At 43.6% G+C, this 21,816-nt stretch overlaps 1 protein-coding gene across 3 annotated transcripts; it reads right to left on the bottom strand.

The window, feature by feature from the left end:
* Window positions 1–7,588: 7,588 nt before the first annotated feature.
* On the bottom strand, window positions 7,589–20,840 carry VDAC3 (voltage dependent anion channel 3). Of its 3 annotated transcripts, none has more exons than XM_082680405.1 (9): window positions 20,565–20,840; window positions 18,347–18,415; window positions 17,508–17,557; window positions 14,281–14,433; window positions 13,392–13,444; window positions 12,088–12,315; window positions 10,717–10,867; window positions 9,832–9,893; window positions 7,589–8,679 (listed from the first exon to the last, which is right to left on the bottom strand). In XM_082680405.1, exons 2-9 carry the CDS (start codon window positions 18,411–18,413, stop codon window positions 8,601–8,603), a joined length of 843 nt encoding a protein of 280 aa, XP_082536531.1. In that variant the 5' UTR covers window positions 18,414–18,415; window positions 20,565–20,840; the 3' UTR covers window positions 7,589–8,600. The 3 variants fall into 3 exon arrangements, with proteins under 3 accessions (XP_082536531.1, XP_082536530.1, XP_082536529.1); XM_082680404.1 differs by lacking the exon at window positions 20,565–20,840 and adding an exon at window positions 19,985–20,375 and having other exon boundaries at window positions 7,595–8,679; window positions 9,836–9,893; XM_082680403.1 differs by having other exon boundaries at window positions 7,604–8,679; window positions 9,836–9,893; window positions 20,565–20,834.
* Window positions 20,841–21,816: the final 976 nt, after the last annotated feature.

Genomic DNA, 21,816 nt, shown 5'->3' with positions numbered 1-21,816 from the left:
AGCCTGCGCGTCCGGAGCCTGTGCTCCGCAACGGGAGAGGCCACGACAGTGAGAGGCCTGTGTACCGCAAAAAGAAAAAGAAAGAAAAGAAAAGGAGTAGATTAACCGGGGTTAGCGGAGCGAGGCAAAACTAGAGGCTAAAGAACGCGGAGAATGGCTTCTCTGCAGGCTTGGGGACGCCGGTGGAATGTGGTTAAACTCTCACGAGGGGATGTAACTCTGTTCTCGGACTGTCACCTTCCTAAATACCTTTACAGCGCATCATCCTTTATTACTGAAAAGACAATGAAACGCCCCCGAAACGTATTAAGAAAAAAATCACCTACACTCCGTCACCCCACCACCATTCCTTTTGAAACATTGGCCTTTGAAACCTGGAGCTGGCCAGCCACTGGGGAAACTGAGGCACGGGATGAGAAAAAGTTCAGGCAGCCCAATGGTAACAGGACAGAGCAGCCCCAGGCCTGACTGGATCGTCTCCTCCGGTTCAGCGGCTGTCAGACCGTGTCCACAAATGTGGTCTCTAGATAAAGGACGGTGCCATGGCCAAGAGAGGAAGGGTCAGAGAAGGAACACGATTAAGACCTTGGAAAGGAAGCCCAGGAAAAAGGGTGAGAGGGTTATTCTGACTGTTTTTATAGAGAAACACGAATTAAATCTGATTTTAAGTAGGGAATTTCAGACTCAGTAAGGGTGAGCAACTCCACTGCCTGGAACAAAATGAGACCATCAACAGAGCCAGAGCAGGATGGATTTGCTGCCTGCTCCCCAAGGCCTGAAATTCAGAGGTTAAACCAAACCCGAAATGTAGATTCCAAACTATGAGTTGGGACGTGTTGGGGAAGGGAGGGAGGAGGTCAAAAGAAAGGAGACAGACTGACCTCCAGGACAGAAAGCAGGGACCCCACCCCACCTCCCGGCCAAACATCTTCCATGAGCAGCGACAGCAGCGGCACCTAGTGGGGTCAGATGTAATTGCGGTCATGGCCCTCCTCTTTCCAGAACTTTTTAAATTGCAGCAATGAAGTCACCTCATGGAATGTTCATTAGGTCATAATTCAAAGAGTTCCTAGAAATGTCAGGAATTACCTGTGCTGCTTTGATGGCCACAGGTAACTATGAGTACTTGCCAAAGGAGGACCTCAATCCGGATGCAGAAACTCCAAACCAGGCCCACCCGCCTGATGGCTCACTTTCTTCATTCAGTAAACGACCACTGTATGCCCATCATGTGCCATGTGCTGACCTGGCCACAAGAGGCTAGGCGACGGGGTAAGAGGACAGAGGGTAAGAGGACAGAGCGTAAGGGGACAGAGGGTAAGGACAGAAGGCAAACAGGACAGAGGATAAGAGGACAGAGGGTAAGAGGACATAAGGATAAGAGGACAGAGGGTAAGAGGATAGAGAGTAAGAGGACAAAGGGTAAGAGGATAGAGAGTAAGAGGACAGAGGGTAAGAGGACAGAGGGTAAGAGGACAGAAGGGTAAGAGGACAGAGGTAAGAGGACAGAAGGCGAAGAGGACAGAGGGTAAGAGGACAGAGGGTAAGAGGACAGAGGATAAGAGGACAGAGGGTAAAGAGACAGAAGGATAAGAAGACAGAGGGTAAGAGGACAGAGGGTAAGAGGACAGAGGGTAAGAGGACAGAAGGCTAGGAGGACAGAAGGATCGGTCTCTGGGAGATCATCTTCAGGGGCAGTTGGGAAAGGAAATCTGCCGTAGGGTGTGACTGCAGCCGCCGGGGCGGGGGGGGGGGGGGGAGTGGGGGCTGTTTCTAGAGGCTGGGGAAGGGAAGCTTTCACGGAAGAGGCAGAAATTTGGCGAAGACTCCCAGCGCAGAGTGGCAGCGAGAGCACTGGTTCTATTGGGAAATGGCACCTTTTAGATGCCGGCAGAATAGCGGAGAAGAGGCGTCTGACAGGCCGCTTGCAGGAAAGGTCGGGAGAGGCTCAGCAGTCCAGGCAGGAAGATGGGCGCGGTGGGCGGTGAGGGATGAGAAGCAGCTCGAGGCCGTGGGAAGGGCACACGCCCCACTCTCCGCCATCCGGGAGCTTGCCTGGCCATCCCTCCGGGGGAGGGCGGGTTAAAAGCGCACACTGCAGGCGTGAATATGCCGGACGTCTCCGTGTGATGGGCCACTGTCAGCATCACACTCCGGACTCTCTGTGCCCTTATATTTTATACTCCCGAGGGAGTGAGTGTGTCTGATTGCTGCACTGGGGAGAAAGACCGGTCGGAGCACAAGCACCCCTCTCCCCCGTGCCACCCAGGCTGGGCAGCCCGGCCCAACACTGCTGTCACTGTCACCCCGAGCTAGTGTCAGGTAGCACTCACAGTGGTGAGGACGAAGCCACCTTGTCCTGACCCGCAATCTGTTCACAGCCCCAGGGAGGGAGGACGGAGCTGTTGCCCTTACACTGAGGACAGGCCAGGGCATTCGAAAAAGCTCCTCACTCCAACATACCCCCAGGGCGTCGAGGTAGAGAATAACCAAGGCTGAGGGCAGAACCTGAACGTCAAGTTTAAGTGGAGGGCAAAAGAACAGGGGTCTTCTGCCCATTTTTGGATTGGGTTGTTTTTTTGATATTGAGCTGCATGAGCTGCTTGTAAATTTTGGAGATTAATCCTTTGTCAGTTGCTTCATGTGCAAATATTTTCTCCCATTCTGAGGGTTGTCTTTTGGTCTTGTTTACGGTTTCCTTTGCTGTACAAAAGCTTTGAAGTTTCATTAGGTCCCATTTGTTTATTTTTATTTCCATTTCTCTAGGAGGTGGGTCAAAAGGGATCTTGCTGTGATTTATGGCATAGAGTGTTCTGCCTATGTTTTCCTCTAAGAGTTTTATACTGTCTGGCCTTACATTTAGGTCTTTAATCCATTTTGAGTTTACTTTTGTGTATGGTGTTAGGGAGTGTTCTAATTTCATACTTTTACATGTACCTGTCAAGTTTTCCCAGCACCACTTATTGAAGAGGCTGTCTTTTCTCCATTGTATATTCTTGCCTCCTTTATCAAAGATAAGGTGACCATATGTGCATGGGTTTATCTCTGGGCTTTCTATCCCGTTCCACTGACCTATATTTCTGTTTTTGTGCCAGTACCACTGTCTTGATTACTGTAGCTTTGTAGTATAGTCTGAAGTCAGGGAGTCTGATTCCTCCAGCTCCGTTTTTCATTCTCAAGATTGCTTTGGCTATTCAGGGTCTTTTGTGTTTCCATACAAATTAAATAGACATTTCTCCAAAGAAGACATACAGATTGCCAACAAACACATGAAAGAATGCTCAAAATCGTTAATCATTAGAGAAATGCAAATCAAAACTACAATGAGGGCTTCCCTGGTGGCGCAGTGGTTGAGAGTCCGCCTGCCGATGCAGGGGACATGGGTTTGTGCCCCGGTCCGGGAGGATCCCACATGCTGTGGAGCAGCTGGGCCCGTGAGCCATGGCTGCTAAGCCTGCGCGTCCGGAGCCTGTGCTCTGCAACGGGAGAGGCCACGACAGTGAGAGGCCCGCGTACCGCAAAAAAAAAAAACAAAAAAAAAACTACAATGAGATATCATCTCACACGGGTCAGAATGGCCATCATCAAAATATCTACAAACAATAAATGCTGGAGAGGGTGTGGAGAAAAGGGAACCCTCTTGCACTGTTGGTGGGAATGTAAATTGATACAGCCATTATGGAGAACAGTATGGAGGTTCCTTAAAAACTATCATATGACCCAGCAATCCCATTACTGGGCATATACCCTGAGAAAACCATAATTCAAAAAGAGTCATGTACCACGATGTTCGTTGCGGCTCTATTTACGATAGCCAGGACATGGAAGCAACCTAAGTGTCCATCAACAGATGAATGGATAAAGAAGATGTGGCACATATATACAATGGAACATTACTCAGCCATAAAAAGAAACTAAATTGAGTTACTTGTAATGAGGTGGATGGACCTAGAGTCTGTAATACAGAGTGAAGTCAGAAAGAGAAAAACAAATACCGTATGCTAACACGTATATATGGAATCTAAGGGGAAAAAAAAAAAGGTCATGAAGAACCTAGGGGCAAGACAGGAATAAAGGCACAGACCTACTAGAGGATATGGGGAGGGGGAAGGGTGAGCTGTGACAAAGCGAGACAGAGGCATGGACATACATACACTACCAAACGTAAGGTAGATAGCTAGTGGGAAGCAGCCACACAGCACAGGGAGATCAGCTCGGTGCTCTGTGACCACCTAGAGGGGTGCGATAGGGAGGGTGGGAGGGAGGGAGACGCAAGAGGGAGGAGATATGGGGATATATGTATATGTATAGCTGATTCACTTTGTTATAAAGCAGAAACTAACACACCATTGTAAAGCAATTATACTCCAATAAAGATGTTAGAAAAAAAGAAAAAAGAACAGGGGTGCTGTTTCTAAAGGGGAAGAGGCCGAGGGAACTGACCCAAGAGCACACAGAGCTGTGGGCTTAAAGGGAAAGGGGGCTCCACGTGCATGTGCGTGCAGAGAACACAGAGGGGGCGCCCACAAACAGCCCCGGCTCTCTCTCAGGGCTCCTTCTGTCCCAGGTTCTAGAACCTGAGCCTGGCCAAGTTGGCAGTGAGCTTCCAAGCACAGACACTTAGTAATAACTAAATGAAGCTCCAGGACATTGACTGCCCTCTGCCCTTTGAGCAGTTATGCTCAGACTATGATGATGGATTAGCGACGCACAGTCTCTTGCAGAGGGAATTAATATTTAAAATATGGTGTGTGAACTTCCACCTCTTCTTACAAAATCTAATAAAAACCTCATGCCTATGAGTTTCTCATCACGAGCAACACCAACACGTTGCTCAATGTCTCTGTCTGGGTAACCTTCCCAAGGGGAGCAAGCAGGAGCCTCTGGTGTTTCCTGCCTTCGCTGATGGCCAGCCTCGCGGACCCTGGGACCGGGGGGCGCGTCCTCTGCTGAGCCCTGAATGCACTCACCACTGCCAGATACACTGCCTGCTGTGGCCCGCGAGGAGCCCTCTGCCTTTTTCACAATAACATTGATTAGAAGAGCTTGCCCCTGGTTACAGAAATAACAAATTCACTTTAGAAAACCAGAAAAATTGTAGTAAAACATAAAACAAATAAAAATTAGTTATGATTCCACCTTCCTGAGGTAATGAACATTAATATTCTGGAGTATTTTCTCCTATATTTGCATAAACATTTTTCTTAAATAAAACAGATTAGTTTTTTACCTCGCTTTCTCTGTGTAACATTGTGAACAATCCTCAATGATTCTTACTCCTCAAAAACATGATTTTTAATGGCTGAGTAATATTCCACTTAATGGAGAGACATACCATCATTCCCCGTTCATTTCATCATCCCCATTTGAACAGTTATGAATGTCTCTATTATAAAGAACACTGCAGTTAGAAACCCTGTACATCAATCTGTGTGCATCTCTGATGATTTCCTTAAGGCAAATTCCCAGGCATGCAGCCACCGAATCAAAGAACCACCTGACATAAGATGTGTCTAAACCAGAATGTTGGTCCTCTGCTCCCAGGCTGCACTGAAGGGCAAATAAGCTACCTTGAGGGTAAGGCTCAAGAATGAGGATCCCAGCAGGGTCCTGAATGGATCCATTTTTCAAATTAAATAAGATCAAATAAATGAGCGGCCACAGGAGTTACAAGGCTGAACTGGAGAGACGGAGGCGGCAGCGGAGGGGGCAATTGCTCAGGTGCATTTTACAGGACAGAAGAGCTAGTACTGAGAACTTCCACATGCGAAACCACAAGGAAGACCTCTGTCCCAGGACCCTTGGCATGGCTTCCACTCCCGGGCGACTGCACTCCAAGCTGTCTGTGTGAGCAGCCAGCAGATTACGTCACGTAGGTGACCAGGACAGGGCCTGGCACAGAAGCTCAAGAAATGTGCTTTCCTTTCTGCTACAATGTAATGACGAGGGTACTCAGAACACAGCCCAGCCAGCAATATGAGTCAGTAAAACTGCGGAATAAAGGCTGAACTTCACGTCCCTGCGCTCATGTCTGGGTTATTGGATCAACACAAAGTATGGCTCTTTAGCTCTGTAAGAACACGTCACTTAAAAGGGAAAGCACAAGGAAGGATAAAGCACCGACCTACAGCAATCTCCTTCCCATCTAACTCAGGCCGTAAGTACAGCCAACCTCACAGGTAAGTAACGAAGCAGTTATTAGGGGAGTATCTCAGCAGCATTTCCTTGCACCTCCTCATGCCCCAGCCCCATTTCCGTCCACCACCCCTAAACACCACCAGACTGAAGAGACACGTCCACAGCCACACCCCTCTAACCCGAGGAGCTCCCGGTGCAGCTGCCAGCCCAGCTCAGCATCCCATCCCCGTTCAGTCTGCACAGAGTTCTCCCTGTAAGATACAGGTGTCAACAACACAATGAATTTGTTGTTTACGCCCCTCACTCCCTTTTCCTCTTCTGTTATACTTAATCTCCTGTAATGGTGGCTCAACCCACAAAGACAGTGAGAAGATAAAACTGTATCATGTGGCTGGTATCACAGATATCTTCTGACATAAGAAGTGGTGGTTGGAATTTGGATTCTAGTAAAGATAATCTTTGGTGGTGGTAGGGAAATGCCTTGCAGCACGGAAATTTTCCAAAAGCAATCGTGTCCAGTTGTTTTTAAGATGACTCATTTGGAAGCTGAGCAAGGAACTTGAATAGGCAAATCAGAGAATTATAAATGATTAGTAAACATACGAAAACAGCTCTATCTCACTGGCCATTAGGGCGATGCAATTAAAGCAAGGTATCATTTTTCACCTCTAAAACTGGTAAAAATCTTGAAGTCTGATAACATTCAGCGTTTCTGCGGATACGGGGAAATGGGCGCTCCTCACCGTCACGGGTAGAAACAGATTTGGCACAAAATCCCTGAAGGGCGATTCTGCACTACTTACCTAATGTGCACAGCCTATGACTCAGCAATCTCACTTCCAGAAACCGATCCTGTAGGCCTGCACCTCTCATACAACAGCCCCTACTGTACATGTGGCTATTCAATTTTAAAAGTAATTTAAATGAAACAGAATTAAAAACTGAGTTCTTCCACCGACCTACTTACATTTCAAGTGCTCAACAGCTTCGCGTGGCTAGTGGCTGCCGTGTGGGACAGTGCAGACATACCTCATTTTCATCATCACAGCAAGTTCTACTGGGCAGTGCTGCCATGGGAATACGCACGGAAGTGGAGAAAGATAAACGGACAGAGATACTCAAGGCAGCGCTCTCTGTAAAGCAGACTGGATATAGGAAAAAGCGGAATAAACAAATGCCACATTTATACAAAAGTGCAAAAATTAAAAATATGAGGGATATTTATACAAACAGAGGACTCTGCTGTTAACTTTGTAAGTATGTTGCAAGACAAGATATGCATTTTAACATTTTATATAGATAGATATTTATATAATCTCTAAAGACACTGAAAAATATCGCAAGGACACATGTCAAACTATTAGTGGCAGTGGAAGAAGGAGGGACTGGAGAGAGGAATGGGAATTTTCACTTTTATTTATGCCTACATTGACTGAATCTGTAGCAACCAGCACATATTTTGTTAAAAAAAAAAAAAGATTTTCAAAAGGAGCTCTACTCTTAGAAAGATGATTTACCAGTAAGCCCTGAAGACATCATAGTCTACTCATTTCTTTTCTAAACTCGTATTTCCATCCTCTGGCCATCACTCTTCTAGATCTAGTCATCAAAAGCGTTGTCCTGAGGCCCGGGGGGGCCATGGATGCACCCCATCCAGCTGTGACCCCTCCCACCAGCCTCTCCCTGGCAGCATTTCCCCCAGTTGTCCTCTTTCCTTTGCCCTCTTTTCATCCACTCACACGCTCACTGTCCCTCAGCAGCTTTACAAAACTACCAACAGGATACAGTCTCTCACACTGCAACAGGTGGCAAGGACCCCGGCAGATGTGCTTCTAACCCCCAGAACAAAGCGCGCCGTCTGACAACGCGGCCTGACCGCAGAAGAGCAGCAGGAGAGCGGGGACGGGCGGCAGCACAGACGATTCAGACACACATCCCACGGGTGAGTGCTTTTCACAACAAAATCAATCACGCCAAATATAAGAAACCAGCACTGGCAAGTGAGATGACCAATTATGTTCCAAATGTGATGGGTTTATTTTATCTTACTCTGATGCAAAACGAAAGATTCCACTACCGCAGAGACCGATATATTACAAGGTCATGAAAAAGTGGTGTGGGACATGCAGGACGTGATGGACAACTGGAGGGTCGGGTCATCTCCTTTGTAACATGACGCTACATGTCGCTGAGCAACACATTGAAAATAACACAGCAGAACTGAACTGAAACGTGGCACGAACATGACAACTTCCGGGCATGCCTTCAGGCACACCTCCCTTAGGCTGGACTCGATATCTAGGCTTCTGTGTGAGGAGGATTACAATTCTTTGGAAGAATAAGAAGTTCACACCTTTGAAATCTCACAGAAGAATTTTAAGGCCAAAACATAGTGGGTTGACTTCTCTTCACCTCCAGGGACAAAGCTGATGCTCTATTCAAAACCACATTAAGCTTCTAGTTCAAATCCCAGCCCGACCTTGTGCCCTCCTGCATTGAAGTTCTTTCCATCGATTAGAGCTGACAGGGTCAGTTTCACTCCTAGGAAGAAGCAAACACCACAATCACTTGTAACAAGCATTACAATCAGATCTGCATTTCCTAGAAACAATGGGTGGAATCAATGGCATGGGTTACAGCTGGCTATGAGATTACCTCTTACTAACTCGATGCCAGGTTATCCACAGCCACCTGATCTGCAAAGCACAGTCATGGCACACTTTATTTGGAGTTCACGGTTAAGAATGATGAGTGATCAACCAAACTCTCAAGCCACAGTAACCAAGTTATTATTAGGAATACAGTAAGTCCCCTATATACAAACCTCCAAGCTGTGAACTTTCAAAGATGCGAACGTGTGTTCACACGTCCAGTCATGGAAGTTAGTTCACGTGTCTGGCAAACATGGTCACATGTGTGCATCCTCTACAAGTGGCTGTGCTTTTGTGTAGTTTACTGTACAGTACTGTATAGAATACAGTAGTACGGTATCTCTATTTCAAGCCCAGGATGTCCAGAAGCAAGCATAAAAGCAGTGGTGATGTAGCTGGTACAGTACTACCCAGACATCACTAGATCGTCTCTTCAAGAGGGTAGACAGAATTGAATCCAGCAAGGAGCCAGAACCTGTGCCATCAGCATCAGCCATGAGTGAAATGGCAGCTTGCGCTCCATCTCCTGTTGCTGACGACCCTTCAGCTCTACCATCTCCCACCTCCTCTCCCCACTCCAGTCAGTAACTCTTCTTGCCTGTCCACTCGATGCCAGCCCCTGTGTGCCAGTTGTTGTACTGGACTACTGTACTTTTTAAGGTAGTGTACTGAAAGATTAAAAATGTTTTATTTGTTGTGCTTGTTTTTTTATGTATTATTTGTGTGAAAAGTATTATAAACCTATTACAATACAGTACTATATAGCCAATTGTGTTAGCTGGGTACCTAGGCTAACTCTGTTGGCCTTACGAACAAATTGGACTGACAAACGCGCTCTTGGAACGGAACTCGTTTATATGTAGGGAACTTACTGTACAAAAATATTTTTTTAAACAAAAGTGCTTAATCTGTTTTACTTTGAACAACCAAATGTTACAAAACGGTCTGAATCAACCTAAAGTGACTGCAGGTTGTCTGTAGGTTCTTTTCATTATTCCTCAATCACCTTCTACCCCAAGCCCACAGTTATTCACTCCTTTACTCACCTGGTCGAAGGGTCTGAGTATAACCCAGTCCAATCAGGCTGGCATTATTCACTTTAGCCTAAGATTAGGAGATGAAATAGAAACAGTTAGAAAACAATCAATTTCATAATATGTAAGTCCAACATAACCACTCCATGCATCAGATTTCCAAAGCTGAAACACCTTAGGACCAATCCAGAATTAGCAAAACTGGAAACTTAATTAATAAAAGATAAATCTTTTAAGAAGTCAGTAGAGGACAGAGGGGACCTTGAGAATGCATGCTTAAAGGCCTCGAGCAAAATTTTAAAACACTGTGCAGCCAAACATCCCTCCTGTGAACTGAATTCTTTTGAGTTACCAGTTTTACAGCCTCCGACAGTGGTATGAGCATGAACTCTGGTGAGAGACAGATCTGGGATCAAATCTTGGCACCTGTCTCTTATTGTGTGACCTTGGGCAAGTTAGCTGACCTCTCTAAGTCTCAGCTCCCTCATCTATAAAATGCAGATGAGGGTAATACTACTCATCCAATAATTAGTTGTGAGGGTTAAATGAGATAATACACATAAAGTCTTAGCATAGGACCTGAAATTTAAGAGCTCAATTAGTGTTATTAACAAGAATTACCAATGGCAACAGGAATAGTAATTGAAACCCAGGAACTTACAGATAAGAAAATTTTGAGGCCAAAGAGATAAAATGACTTTAGGTCAGACAACAAATACAGAAGGAACTAAGATTAGAACCCACAGCTCCTGACTTCAGGTATATGCTCTTTTCACTACACAATGAGTAGCTCAGAGTTAATAAAGAACATGCAGACTACAACCACATCACAGCACCCATTTACGACTTAGACGAAACCCTAAGAGCAGACCCAATCTGCAGCACATTCTTACACACAGAGAAGTTCTACAGTCCAGCTTGTACTTAGCGGCGATGCCGAAACGGGTGTTGTTACTGCCAGCCGTCCACGCGAGGTTTATTGATGTTTCAATCTTCTCGTTCACCTTCTGGTAGATCGACCCTCCAAATTCAGTGCCATCGTTCCTGTTTTCACAGCGTAAGAAAAGTCATAAATATCTAGTTTGTTACAATATGGAAACAAATTCTAAGACTAACTAAATCGGGTCTTATTTTACAGCTACAGACTTCAGCAGACTTCTAGCACAACAGACTTCCAAACAAACCGGTTATGTGATTTATAGCCACCTAGTTAAAGCACAGTAACATCTGACTCATTTACTTGGCTCCTCCACAAGACATGAATTTCTTAGACACAATTCAATTATGCACAAAGGCAGACACCTCAAGTAAGTATGATCTGTATGTCTCTGACATGTTCACAGTATTTAGAAACTTCAAAGTAGAGTTATATAAAGATTCTGCAAAAAAAAATATATAGTAGTACAAGTCAATTCTGGATTTCACTCAAAACACAATCTTAGCATTAGAAAGCACCCTCCAGACAATAGCTACAGTGCATGGCCCCAGGGAAGTACACGACGTATTGCTTCAGAGCACCTCAGCAGTCAGTCCCTGAGTTTTCATAATACTGTTTCATCAATTTCAACGCCTCTTTCTACACCACTAGCGACCTTATTTAAGTGGAACAGACTGTCTAGTGGAAAGCAATCTGTAACACTTCAAAAACACAGAGCTGATCCTTTGCTTTTCTTCCTGGGACAGCAGCAGTGCCCAGTAGGCCAAGACATAAAATACAGTTTAAAAGTTCAAATTCATGTAACCAACAGGCTGCAGCCTACAGACTTGAACCCAGGACTGCTCTGAGGACTTCTGCTACTTCTGAATACAACCCAGGTAACTGGTTCTGACCAGGGTACCTGAAAACCTCCAGAGAATTACACTGGGGATGCTCCAGGACGCTCAGATCAATTAGGGGGTTGTTCATGATCCTAACAGACCTGCTTCTAGAAACTGACAAGATGAACAGGGAACCAGAGGAAGCAGGAATGCCTCCAAAGGATCCCTTCTATCAGGAGGTGACCCCTGCCCCGGGCCCTCTCCATCCCAGTGGCTGGGGTACAGGCTCAGAGGCCAGCAACTGCCAGCAGCACAACACCAGCGCCAAGTGCACTAACTCTGCAGTGCTTTGCCGACTACGAGCGGCACAGTGTAGCTGGATGTCCACCAAGGCATGACGCCATGCCAGCACCACCCCTTCCAACCTTCTCCACATGCTAATGGCTACCATCCTCTGGGCGACTGTGCCGGCACTAAAGGAGGAACTCTGAACCGTGAATACTCACACGTGAGTGTGCAGCTGGAAGTCTGCAGCCTTGTAACCCAGGGCGAAATTATTCTGTGACAGTTTGGATTTGGCTGTATCAAAACTCATCTGATAGCCAGCAAGCCAACCTTCAATGGCCAACACAGCCCAGCCATAGATGGTTGGTCCAGAAAAATCTATATCAACATTACTGCCAAGACTGAAACAATCCCGTTTATAGGAGGCCTTCAATTTCCCACTCTTCTTTCTGTAAAAAAAACCAAATGAAAACAGCACAAGTTTTCACTGCTGTCCAGAATTTTTAGAGTAAGATCCCTCCTCTCCCATAATGTAAATACTGTTTTGGCAGGTGGCCCATATACAGTAAAAATGTTTCAAATGACAGCTCTACAAATGTAATTTTGTTAGGATTAGAAATATATATACTATTTTTTACCTATTCCTCACTGTAAGTTCAAATGATAGGGTATTTCATGATTAATTTCATGAAAGCATAAGTATAAAAAGGTGTAAGATATTTCAGTACCAAATTAATAATCTGAATGTATATGTATACAGACATATAAGAAACCAAATTTCTTTAAATGTTTCCAAATGCTACAAAAGGTAATGCCCGACAAACTTCTAAACTATTAACCTGTCACAGAGAGAAGTGTACTTTTTTTTTTAATAAGCATATTTATTTTCCTTAGGCCAGTGTTTTCTCCCTGGACAATGTTAGATGGATGGAACAGAAGTGTACATTTTTGAAGGACAATACTGAAAACACGAAATCAGTTCTTAATAGTCCTGTGCTTGTCCTGAAGACAACACAGGTGTGTAGCAGGAAGGACACGCCTGCTGTTACAGTGGAGGAGAAATGCCACGTGGCCCCCATCGAGCACCTGTCCTTTAGAGAGAGGCAGGTAGGAAACAACATAATCCCCATTTTTCAGATGAAAAAACTGAGTCAGAGAAGTTGGGGGATTTATAAAGGCTAAGAAATCAAGTAAGCGGAACTATTCTTTGCAGTGTTCTGGTGCCAGGAGACTACACTCTTCTCTTAAGATGTTAACTTCTCAGCAAGACATCACATCCGTGAATCTTCAGGACAGCTTAAAAAATATCTCGTCTCAGACCCCTCTAGCTCCTACGTTTTTTCTACTAGGTGCCTCTTTGAGTGTCACATAGGGAGTGTCCTCAGCGAGGGTCCCTCCCTCCCTCCTGCACACACAGGTCTCTGTGCCCCTCACCTCCAGAGCTCCTCCTGCAGTTCCCTGCCCTAGGCCCCTCTATCCCTTCAAGCCACAAGACCATTTCAGAAAATGGGGTTGGGATAATTACCCTGTGTTCGGTACAAATATGGTATCAAGAGTCAGTTTCAACCCTTCAGCCAACTGAAAAATAAAGATTTCAAATTAACAATCAGCAATTTTTGATTCTTTTCTTGACTTGAAAAACCAATTCTAAAGTTTTCTCTAACTTCCTAACAAATAAGAAAGTCATTAAAGAAAGCCAAATATTAAATGATTTAATAAATTTCCTCTTCTTCCTTCCCTGCCCCCTATCCCACTCCCCTCACCCCCAGGCTTCATCATGATTCTCTCACCCAAAAAAAGGCTAAAACATACAGGTCAAATCCTGTTATAGCCAATAATGTAAATTAGAGTACAAAACCAGAAAATCCCAATACAACAAAATAACTGTGATACTCTCTTGAAATTATTGTAACTGGACATTTAACAAGCCAACCTAAGTAATTTATTCAGCTATGTATACATATGCATTATCTATATATGGTAATGTGCAAATAAACATACTTCAAAAACTAGTGCCCTGAATGTAGCAGGCACTTGACAACTGCTGAAACATTTTCTCTTTGAAAACATTAAAGAATTTTAGAAACATTTTTCTGTGGAGTCAATTTTGCAATGATTACAAAACAAAATTAAATTAGATCACTTTGACAAATAGCTTGGTCTACTCAGGAGAGGCTCAGCTGTGTAACAATAAGTATTATAGAACTGGTCAGAACAAAAGATATCATAATTACGTACACAGCAACAAAACCTTACTTTCTAGAAACATAAAACATACCAAAGAAGGCCACATGCAGAGAAAAAAATACGAAAACTAGACAGGGTTGCAAGATCTCAAATTATATTTGGGATTTGTTCATTATTTTATCCCCAAGATAATTTTACCCTACAAATATCTTCCAACGCTCTCTTACCTTATTCTCCAAAGAGACTTCTGTCCCAAGAGTATTGTCTGTGTTCCACTTTTGGGTGAAGGTCAGTCCATAGTTACAAATCTTGTATTTGGTCTCTAGGTTGCCTGATGCTTTCCCTGTATCAGTGTAAGCATGACCAGAAGTAGAAAATTCCTGGTAAGAAAAAATAATTACTTTAAAATCAGCTTATGAGATAGAAAATATTCATTCCAGAAAGTAATGTTCAATGTAACAGAAACCAACACAACTTACTTTTTACCACAGCCCTACTCTGCAGCAACTTATTTCCTGCTTTCCTTCCTTCTTTCCAGTCTCTAAATATTTTAACCAGTCTTGCATCTTCCCATTACTCCACCTCTCTTACTGATATTTCTGTGCCATATACTCTCTTACTAAATGGGAATCTCTCTTTTAAAAGAAAAATATCTTTACTGAAAATAAATGCCTTTTCTAAAAAGACAAAAATATTGAATCTTAAATATGTACTTTCATGACACGAAAAAGACTATCAGTTCTCTATCGTACCTTGTGAACTATTAGTTAACTTTAAAGTCCTTAAAAATCCCCAAACACTAGAAGCCCTAGATTGCCCCCTTTTAATAGGGCCAGAACTTTAATGCATTAAAAAGCCTTATTTTTATTGTGGTGAAATACACTTAACATAAAATTTATCATTTTAACCATATTTATGTGTACAGTTCACTGGCATTAAGTACATTCACACTGTTATAAAAACTTTATTGCTTTTGTCCACAAAACTATCCATAAGACTATCAGCGTACACAATTTCAATAATTGAAAGTACCCATTTTTCACAAGAAAATGGAATGTTGTAACTTATCCCTCTTCCCTGTCAAATAGTTACTATGAATGCCTTAAAATATATTCTCCTCCCAGTTAGGTGTCCCTCAGTCATATGACAATAAGCAATTAGAAGTAGATCTCCTTCTAGGGGAAGCAAACAGTCAACACCTGTCACTGTCAATCTATGAACTGTCAAGAAAAAACGTTTCTGATTGGCCCTGTTTTTAAAGAACATTTCTGAAATACTGCCAACAGTAAAGAAACCCTGCCAACCCTGCCCCCTAACGCTCGTTCTACAGGCTGATGAAACAACTGGGAAACTGTGATCTGTTTATCTACACCACGCAGAAAGTTTTCAAAAAGAATATCACACTGCACACTAAGGGCAAGGCCTTGGTAAAACACGATAAAATGCTAGTCACGTTTAATAGTTCACATCACTTTCTTTTAGTAGATCCAGCTACCTAGTGTTTCATTTTTCACATTTACCTTTCATAAACTTGCAAGTATAGCAAATATAAACCTTAATTTTGGTGCAAAAAATAAAGGTAAAAGAGTATTTAGTCTATATTTCTTTCTTATCATCATCATTTCTTAGTCTGAAGCTCTGTCAAAAATCTAAAATGCCAGAGGTACAAATCTCAAAGAAAAGGCTAGAACTTTCCTAAGTTGAGTTCCAGGCTCACAATTGCTTCAGTTTTTGTCTAATTTCATAATTAGCTCAAACAGTGCAAAATATATTTATAACATGCACATAACATCTACGGTTCTGCATTAAATGCTAGTATGCAACAAAACAATCATGAAAATGTTACTGTTATAGATGGCATATCATAAAAATACCAAGATACGATCAAGAAAATTTGGAGCAGTGGATGAAATTTACCCTGAATCAGTACCAGAGAACAAAAGCAGCCATAAAAACAAGCACACAAATACACTGTTTCTCTTACCATCTGAATGAATATTCACACACAACAGCAGCATGAAAGGGAGATAAAATTTTAGTTGTTGATTTTTGCAAGACAAACCTACCTTGAGCAAATTCTGAAGTACTAATCAAAATGAGTATAACTTTTCTAATTTAATAGATGATATAACAAAATCCCATCCTAGTAGGGGAGTCGCATACATATTTATTCACTACTAGAAAACCCAGGGAAAGAATCATAGTGACAAACCAGGACTATATGAAGCATAAGACAAAGTACCATAAATACTCCACATGCTTCTTGCCCTTCTAATTTAATCATTATATCCAGAAATAAAATTTGCGCTGGTTTGAATAGGTAAATACCAAACAAAAAAGATGCAGCCAATAAAGAGAAATCAGAGAATAAGGTGAGGGTAAAGTTGATCTATTTGCTGAGACTTACTTAAAGAAAGCTCTGGTCAGTGACGCTTTGATAATACACTGATATATCCTTTACCATATTCTTAACTTCCAGTAAAAAAGACTTTATGAACATTAATAAAAACTGTAGACTAATCTTCTACATGCATTTCTACATTTGTTTCAACTAATCATGAAGGGACAGAGACTAAAATTAATTTGTTTTTGTAAAAGGGCAACAAAATTTGCATGAACCCAATACAAGGGAAGCAAAGATTTTAGTGTCCATATACATATTCATGAAAGTATAAAGATATGGCATGGGTCAAAAATATATACATATATACACATACATATGTATACATATAAAGATATGGCATGGGTCAAAAATATATATATATATACACATACATATGTATACATATAAAGATATGGCATGGGTCAAAAATATATATATATATATACATACATATGTATACATATATTCTGTATCTTCTGAGAATAAGACTCAGAATACTCTTATTATGACAAACACAAAGGGTCTCCCCCCAAATTCAACCTGACTGTCCTTGGGCTCAAGTGGCTGGGCAGCTCACTGAAATCTGAGAGCAGGACAAAGCTGCAGGGAAGACAGCATAGCACCAGAAGTATGCCGTTTCAAGTAACTTGACTAAACAATGATTTTTAAACAGGTTTCTTTAACTTAATTATGCCACATCTATTAAAAATATATTAAGGGCCTTCCCTGGTGGTGCAGTGGTTGAGAATCCACCTGCCAATACAGGGGACACGGGTTTGATCCCTGGTCCAGGAAGACCCCACATGCCACAGAGCAACTAAGCCCATGCACCACAACTACTGAGCCTGCGCTCTAGAGCCCGCGAGCCACAACTACTGAAGCCCGTGCACCTAGAGCCTGTGCTCTGCAACAAGAGAAGCCACCGCAACGAGGAGCCCGTGCACCGCAATGAAGAGCAGCCCCGCTTGCCACAACTAGAGAAAGCCTGCGTGCAGCAACGAAGGCCCAACGCAGCCAAAAATATAATTAATTAATTGATTGAAAAAATAAATATATATATTAAGTACTTACCACTCCACTACATGACTTGGTTCTCAGATCTATTTTGACCATGCCAAATCCTAGACACACACAGAAATACACATTAATGTACAAAATGTGACATGCACTCCAGTCTTTGCAACTTAGAAATTATGAAAATAGTCCATAGTACATTCCATGGAAAATACTCAGTATTCTTGTTAGGTGAGAGTTCCACAAGGAATTGAATTATAACAAAATAACTTAAGTTTAATTTTTAAGTCCCTCAAAATAATAAAGACATATTTTGAAAATATAAGTTAAAAAAACAAATGGATGAAAGGAATATGTACTATTTTAAGAACCAAAATTATTAGAAATTATGCAGATATATATATACAAGCTTAAAATATATAATTAACATTACTAGTTAATAAAAAATCAAATGTGTACAGCACAAAAAATTAAAAATGCAAAGACTAAATTTTTAAAACTAAATGTCCACTTGCTTTCAAACACTGTATGTTCCTCCAAAGAAGTCAAAAGCTGTGTCTTCACCCTCGTGAAAAACTACACCCCCTACGTTAGCTGTCCCCAGGGCTAACCAAAGGAGGCACACATATTACAGATTTATATGATTTCACCCAACAGATAATATTAAATATGCAAATGCTATGTATGTGTTAATGTACACAACAGCTTTTAATGCCTGTGGGACTCTACCTCTAAAAACAGAAGTCTAGTAACCTGCTAATGGTGATCCCCTTAAATCTTGTAAAATAGATTAATGCTGACTTAACCTCATTCTACTAAGCACAGTCTCTCCCATATAGTAGGCATTCAGTACTAATGCTTACCCCCAAATTGGCAATTCACAATAGCATACTTACCATATCCTTTGTTGAAGACATCCTTGGCAGCCTTTCCTAGGTCACAGTAAGTCGGTGTGTTACACATATCTTATAAAGAAAAATGAGGACAAGGGAATAAAAGTAACTATTTAGTATTTATTCACTGTTCAGCTGTTTAGTTCTGTGAGAAGAGGTATACAGCTTTTTCTTCCTTTGTGTCATTAATGCTTATGCCCTAATGCAAGCCAAGTTAAGAGAAAGCATGCTGCTCCTTTAAAAAGAGCTTTCCAGAATGCTAGAGAATAAAAGGGTTTTTCATGAGATTCACAAAGGTCATCTTTCTGATTGCATTGCAAAGAAAAGAAATTTCTCCCAGGCTGAAGGAGATGCTCTGTTAAACTGGACTTTTACTTTTTAAAAAAATGCAAAAATGTACATTAGAAAAACATTTCTTGGGCTGTTATAAAGCCAAAGAGCTGTGTAAGATGTCAAGGTAAATTTTCTGAGGATCTGTAAAACAGATGCAATTAAACATCTTCAGGGTTACCGTTTTTGCCACTCTTGACATTCAGTTCTTAAGAATTACCACACTAATTGAAATGTATTCACCCAGAGTATGCCCTCTCTCAAAACTCTTCTTAAAATAAAGTGCTATAATCTTACCTAGTAACCAGATATAGGACAGGGTCTACATGCAGTGGTCTGCTCCCCCAAATCAGTATACACTCTAAAGTTACAGCCTTCAAAACCCAAGGGGCTTGACTTTTCATCTTGCCTACTTAGTATTCAGCCAGCCTTTCTACTGTCAAGATGACCCTCACATCAAAATCTCAGGCCTATTGACACTGCTGAACATACCACTCCTTTGCCCTGTGCACCACGGGAAACCTCTTCCTGCAGCAGCCTCAACAGCCACATCCAACAGGTCGTAGAACCACCTCAAGCAACCCCACTGGCCCCATTACTACACTAGAAACATCCAGAGCACCAGCTAGCCCCTGAACCACCGACACAACCGAAGGTATTTAGTTCTATTTGGCTGAGCTCTTAGTCTGGCCTGCTGCTAAGTTTCTGCCTATCCCACCACACCTTAACACTACACACACTTTATGGTGCACTTCGTAATTGTGAATTCACTTAAAATTTGTCCCTTAACCTAAACCTGTCAAATATGACAGATATTAGGATATGTTAAGAGAACAGAGTATTAAAATATACATAAAGTTAAGAAGAAACCGTAAAGGCGAGAGGAGATAAATGTACTGACTCATGGCCATCCTAAAGCTTTGCTGTTCTAAGCCACAAGGTTTCGTAGTTCACTCCCAGAGCAATTGATTTACAATTCAGTCCTCTGTATTCAAAGGATCAATTTTAGGCTTTTTACACATTGCCAACTGCAATCTGATATTACTCTTTATGATCACAACCGATGCCGGTATCTGTTGAAATGTTTCCCGAAATGCAGGCACTACGTATTCAAATAGAAATGTTAAGGCTTTACAGTCTGGTTTTTTCTCTACTGACAAGAGAAAAGATACACTTAAATGTTTAGAAACATCCATCCAGGGACCCATTACAGTCTTTTAGCATTTTCCTTCTTTTTCAAAACGACCTGCCAGACACTTTGCAAAAGTCGTGTAGGGGGTTGGACCTCAATTTTACCTAGTTCAAGCTTACTTTTTCAGGCCCAGGATCCTGATGGGAAGTGCACTGCTGGTATGATCAAGCAAAAACTCGAGAAGCCCCAGAGACGACACGTTCCGCACATTTCCATGACTACAAATGCACTTGTCCGTGGGCACGCACAGCGCACCGGGGTTGCAGGAGCCGCAGTCGGGGAACGGGGGTGACGGGTTAGTTATAACCCAGCTTCACACGATTACTAACGGGACCGTCAGCTCGCCTCGCCCCTTGAAGGTGCACATTCAGCATCCTCCCCTCGGCGGCAGGGAGTGGAAGAGCCCCCCTGATGGTGGACTCCAATGCCAGGGAGGAAGCCGGGGGCGGGGGTGGGTTCGGGGTTCGAGGACCCGACTTCCCTCGAAACCAACCTCCCGTCCGGCCTGACGCCCAGAGAGTCCTGGGGACCGGCCAGGCGCAAGCAGGTGGCGGCGCGGCGGTGCATCACCCGAGGGGCCGGTCCCCGCCGACCCCGCCCGCTGGCCCGCGCCCCGTTAGGCGGCCCTTCCTCCCGCAGGGCCCTGCCGGTCGCCCCGCCCCCGCCCGGCCGCCGGCCCGAGGCCCCGGCTCGCCTCACCTCCGACGGGAGGACCTGTCCGCTGAGCCAGGAGGGCGCGCCCGCTCCGCCAGGGCACCGAAGAAAGTCTTCAGAGCAACGCCGTCCGCGCCTGCGCGGCCCCACGCCCACGGCGCCTGCGCGCCCCGAGCCCCGCGTCGCGGCTGCGCCGGAGTGTCGCGCCGGGGTCGCGCGCGGCAGGCCCGAGGCGGACCTACATCTCCAACCGTCCGAGTGCGCGCGTGCGCGGCAGGGCCCGGCGCGCAGGGACGGGCGGAGGTTGACGTGGGGCGCGCAGGCCGGGCGACCGCACCTTTGTCCGCGAGGGGCCCGCTCTCGCGAGAAGGCGCGGAGACTACTAGTTACCGTTGCCAGGGGAGGGGCCGCGGCGGCGGATGCGGCGGTACCAGCTACTCCGCAGTGGGTGCTGGCACAGCCGACCCCGGCGTCTTCTCTGGCGGATGCCTGGCAGATCTGTATGGGGATTTCGTGTAAGGGTGACTAAAATTCAAGAATGTGGCCCTTAGGTCATCTCGTCTTAAGGATGAGAAAAATAAGTCCCGAGGGGGTAAGTGACGTGACTTATTCAAGATGACACAGGGTAAATGATATTTCAAAGGCAGAGAGGAGATGGAGGCGGGAAAGCTCTCCTTCAGAGACGAACTGCAGCTCGTAAGTGTAGAAGAAATTATAGAAATAGGAAATCACCACTTTGGAGCCACCAATAACTGATTCAAGCAAAATTCCTCGATAGATGCTGGATGGTTGAGGATATTCATACAGTTCCAAAGTGTCATCCCACAGGTTACTTAGTGAAGAGAAAAGGGTACCTTCACATCAAAGAAGTCACCCTCAATCGAGTGATCAAACTTGACATCACCAGGGATGGTACAGACTGACATCACATGCTCATTCTTGCCAAAAAAGTGACTTGTCTCTATTCACAAGGAAACAATCCGATTGAGGGACAATCCAAATTGAGGGACATTCTGCAAAACAACCACCTGGTCTCTTCGAAAATGTCAATTTCATGAAATATTAAGAAAAAGGCTAGTGAACTGTTCTAGATTAAAGGAGACAAAGATAGGACTCCAAGACCAATGTGATTCTAAATTGCACCTAGGATCAAAAAACAAAAAGCATCAAAAAATAAAAACAAAAAGCATCTATTGAGGATCATTCTTGGGTCAACTGAGAAAACTTGAATGTCGACTATAGTAGTATTGTAACATGTAAAATTTTCTGAGAGTGATGATTATACCTTGATTATGCA

Source organism: Grampus griseus (genome assembly GCF_964374135.1).
Source record: "Grampus griseus genome assembly, chromosome: 21".
Classification (NCBI taxonomy): Eukaryota; Metazoa; Chordata; class Mammalia; order Artiodactyla; family Delphinidae; genus Grampus; species Grampus griseus.
Note: the sequence above shows the minus strand (reverse complement) of the source record. Positions and strands in the feature narration are given on the sequence as shown.

What these genes read in the sequence shown, in the direction of transcription:
- VDAC3 (XM_082680403.1), bottom strand. Translation starts at nt 18,413, where the DNA reads ATGTGTAACACACCGACTTACTGTGACCTAGGAAAGGCTGCCAAGGAT. An exon ending in TGTCTTCAACAAAGGATATG is followed by an intron (nt 17,558 to 18,346) that starts GTAAGTATGCTA and finishes GTGTGTGTCTAG; the next exon opens with GATTTGGCATGGTCAAAATA. An exon ending in ACTGTAGAACTTCTCTGTGT is followed by an intron (nt 9,894 to 10,716) that starts GTAAGAATGTGC and finishes TCCTAATCTTAG; the next exon opens with GCTAAAGTGAATAATGCCAG.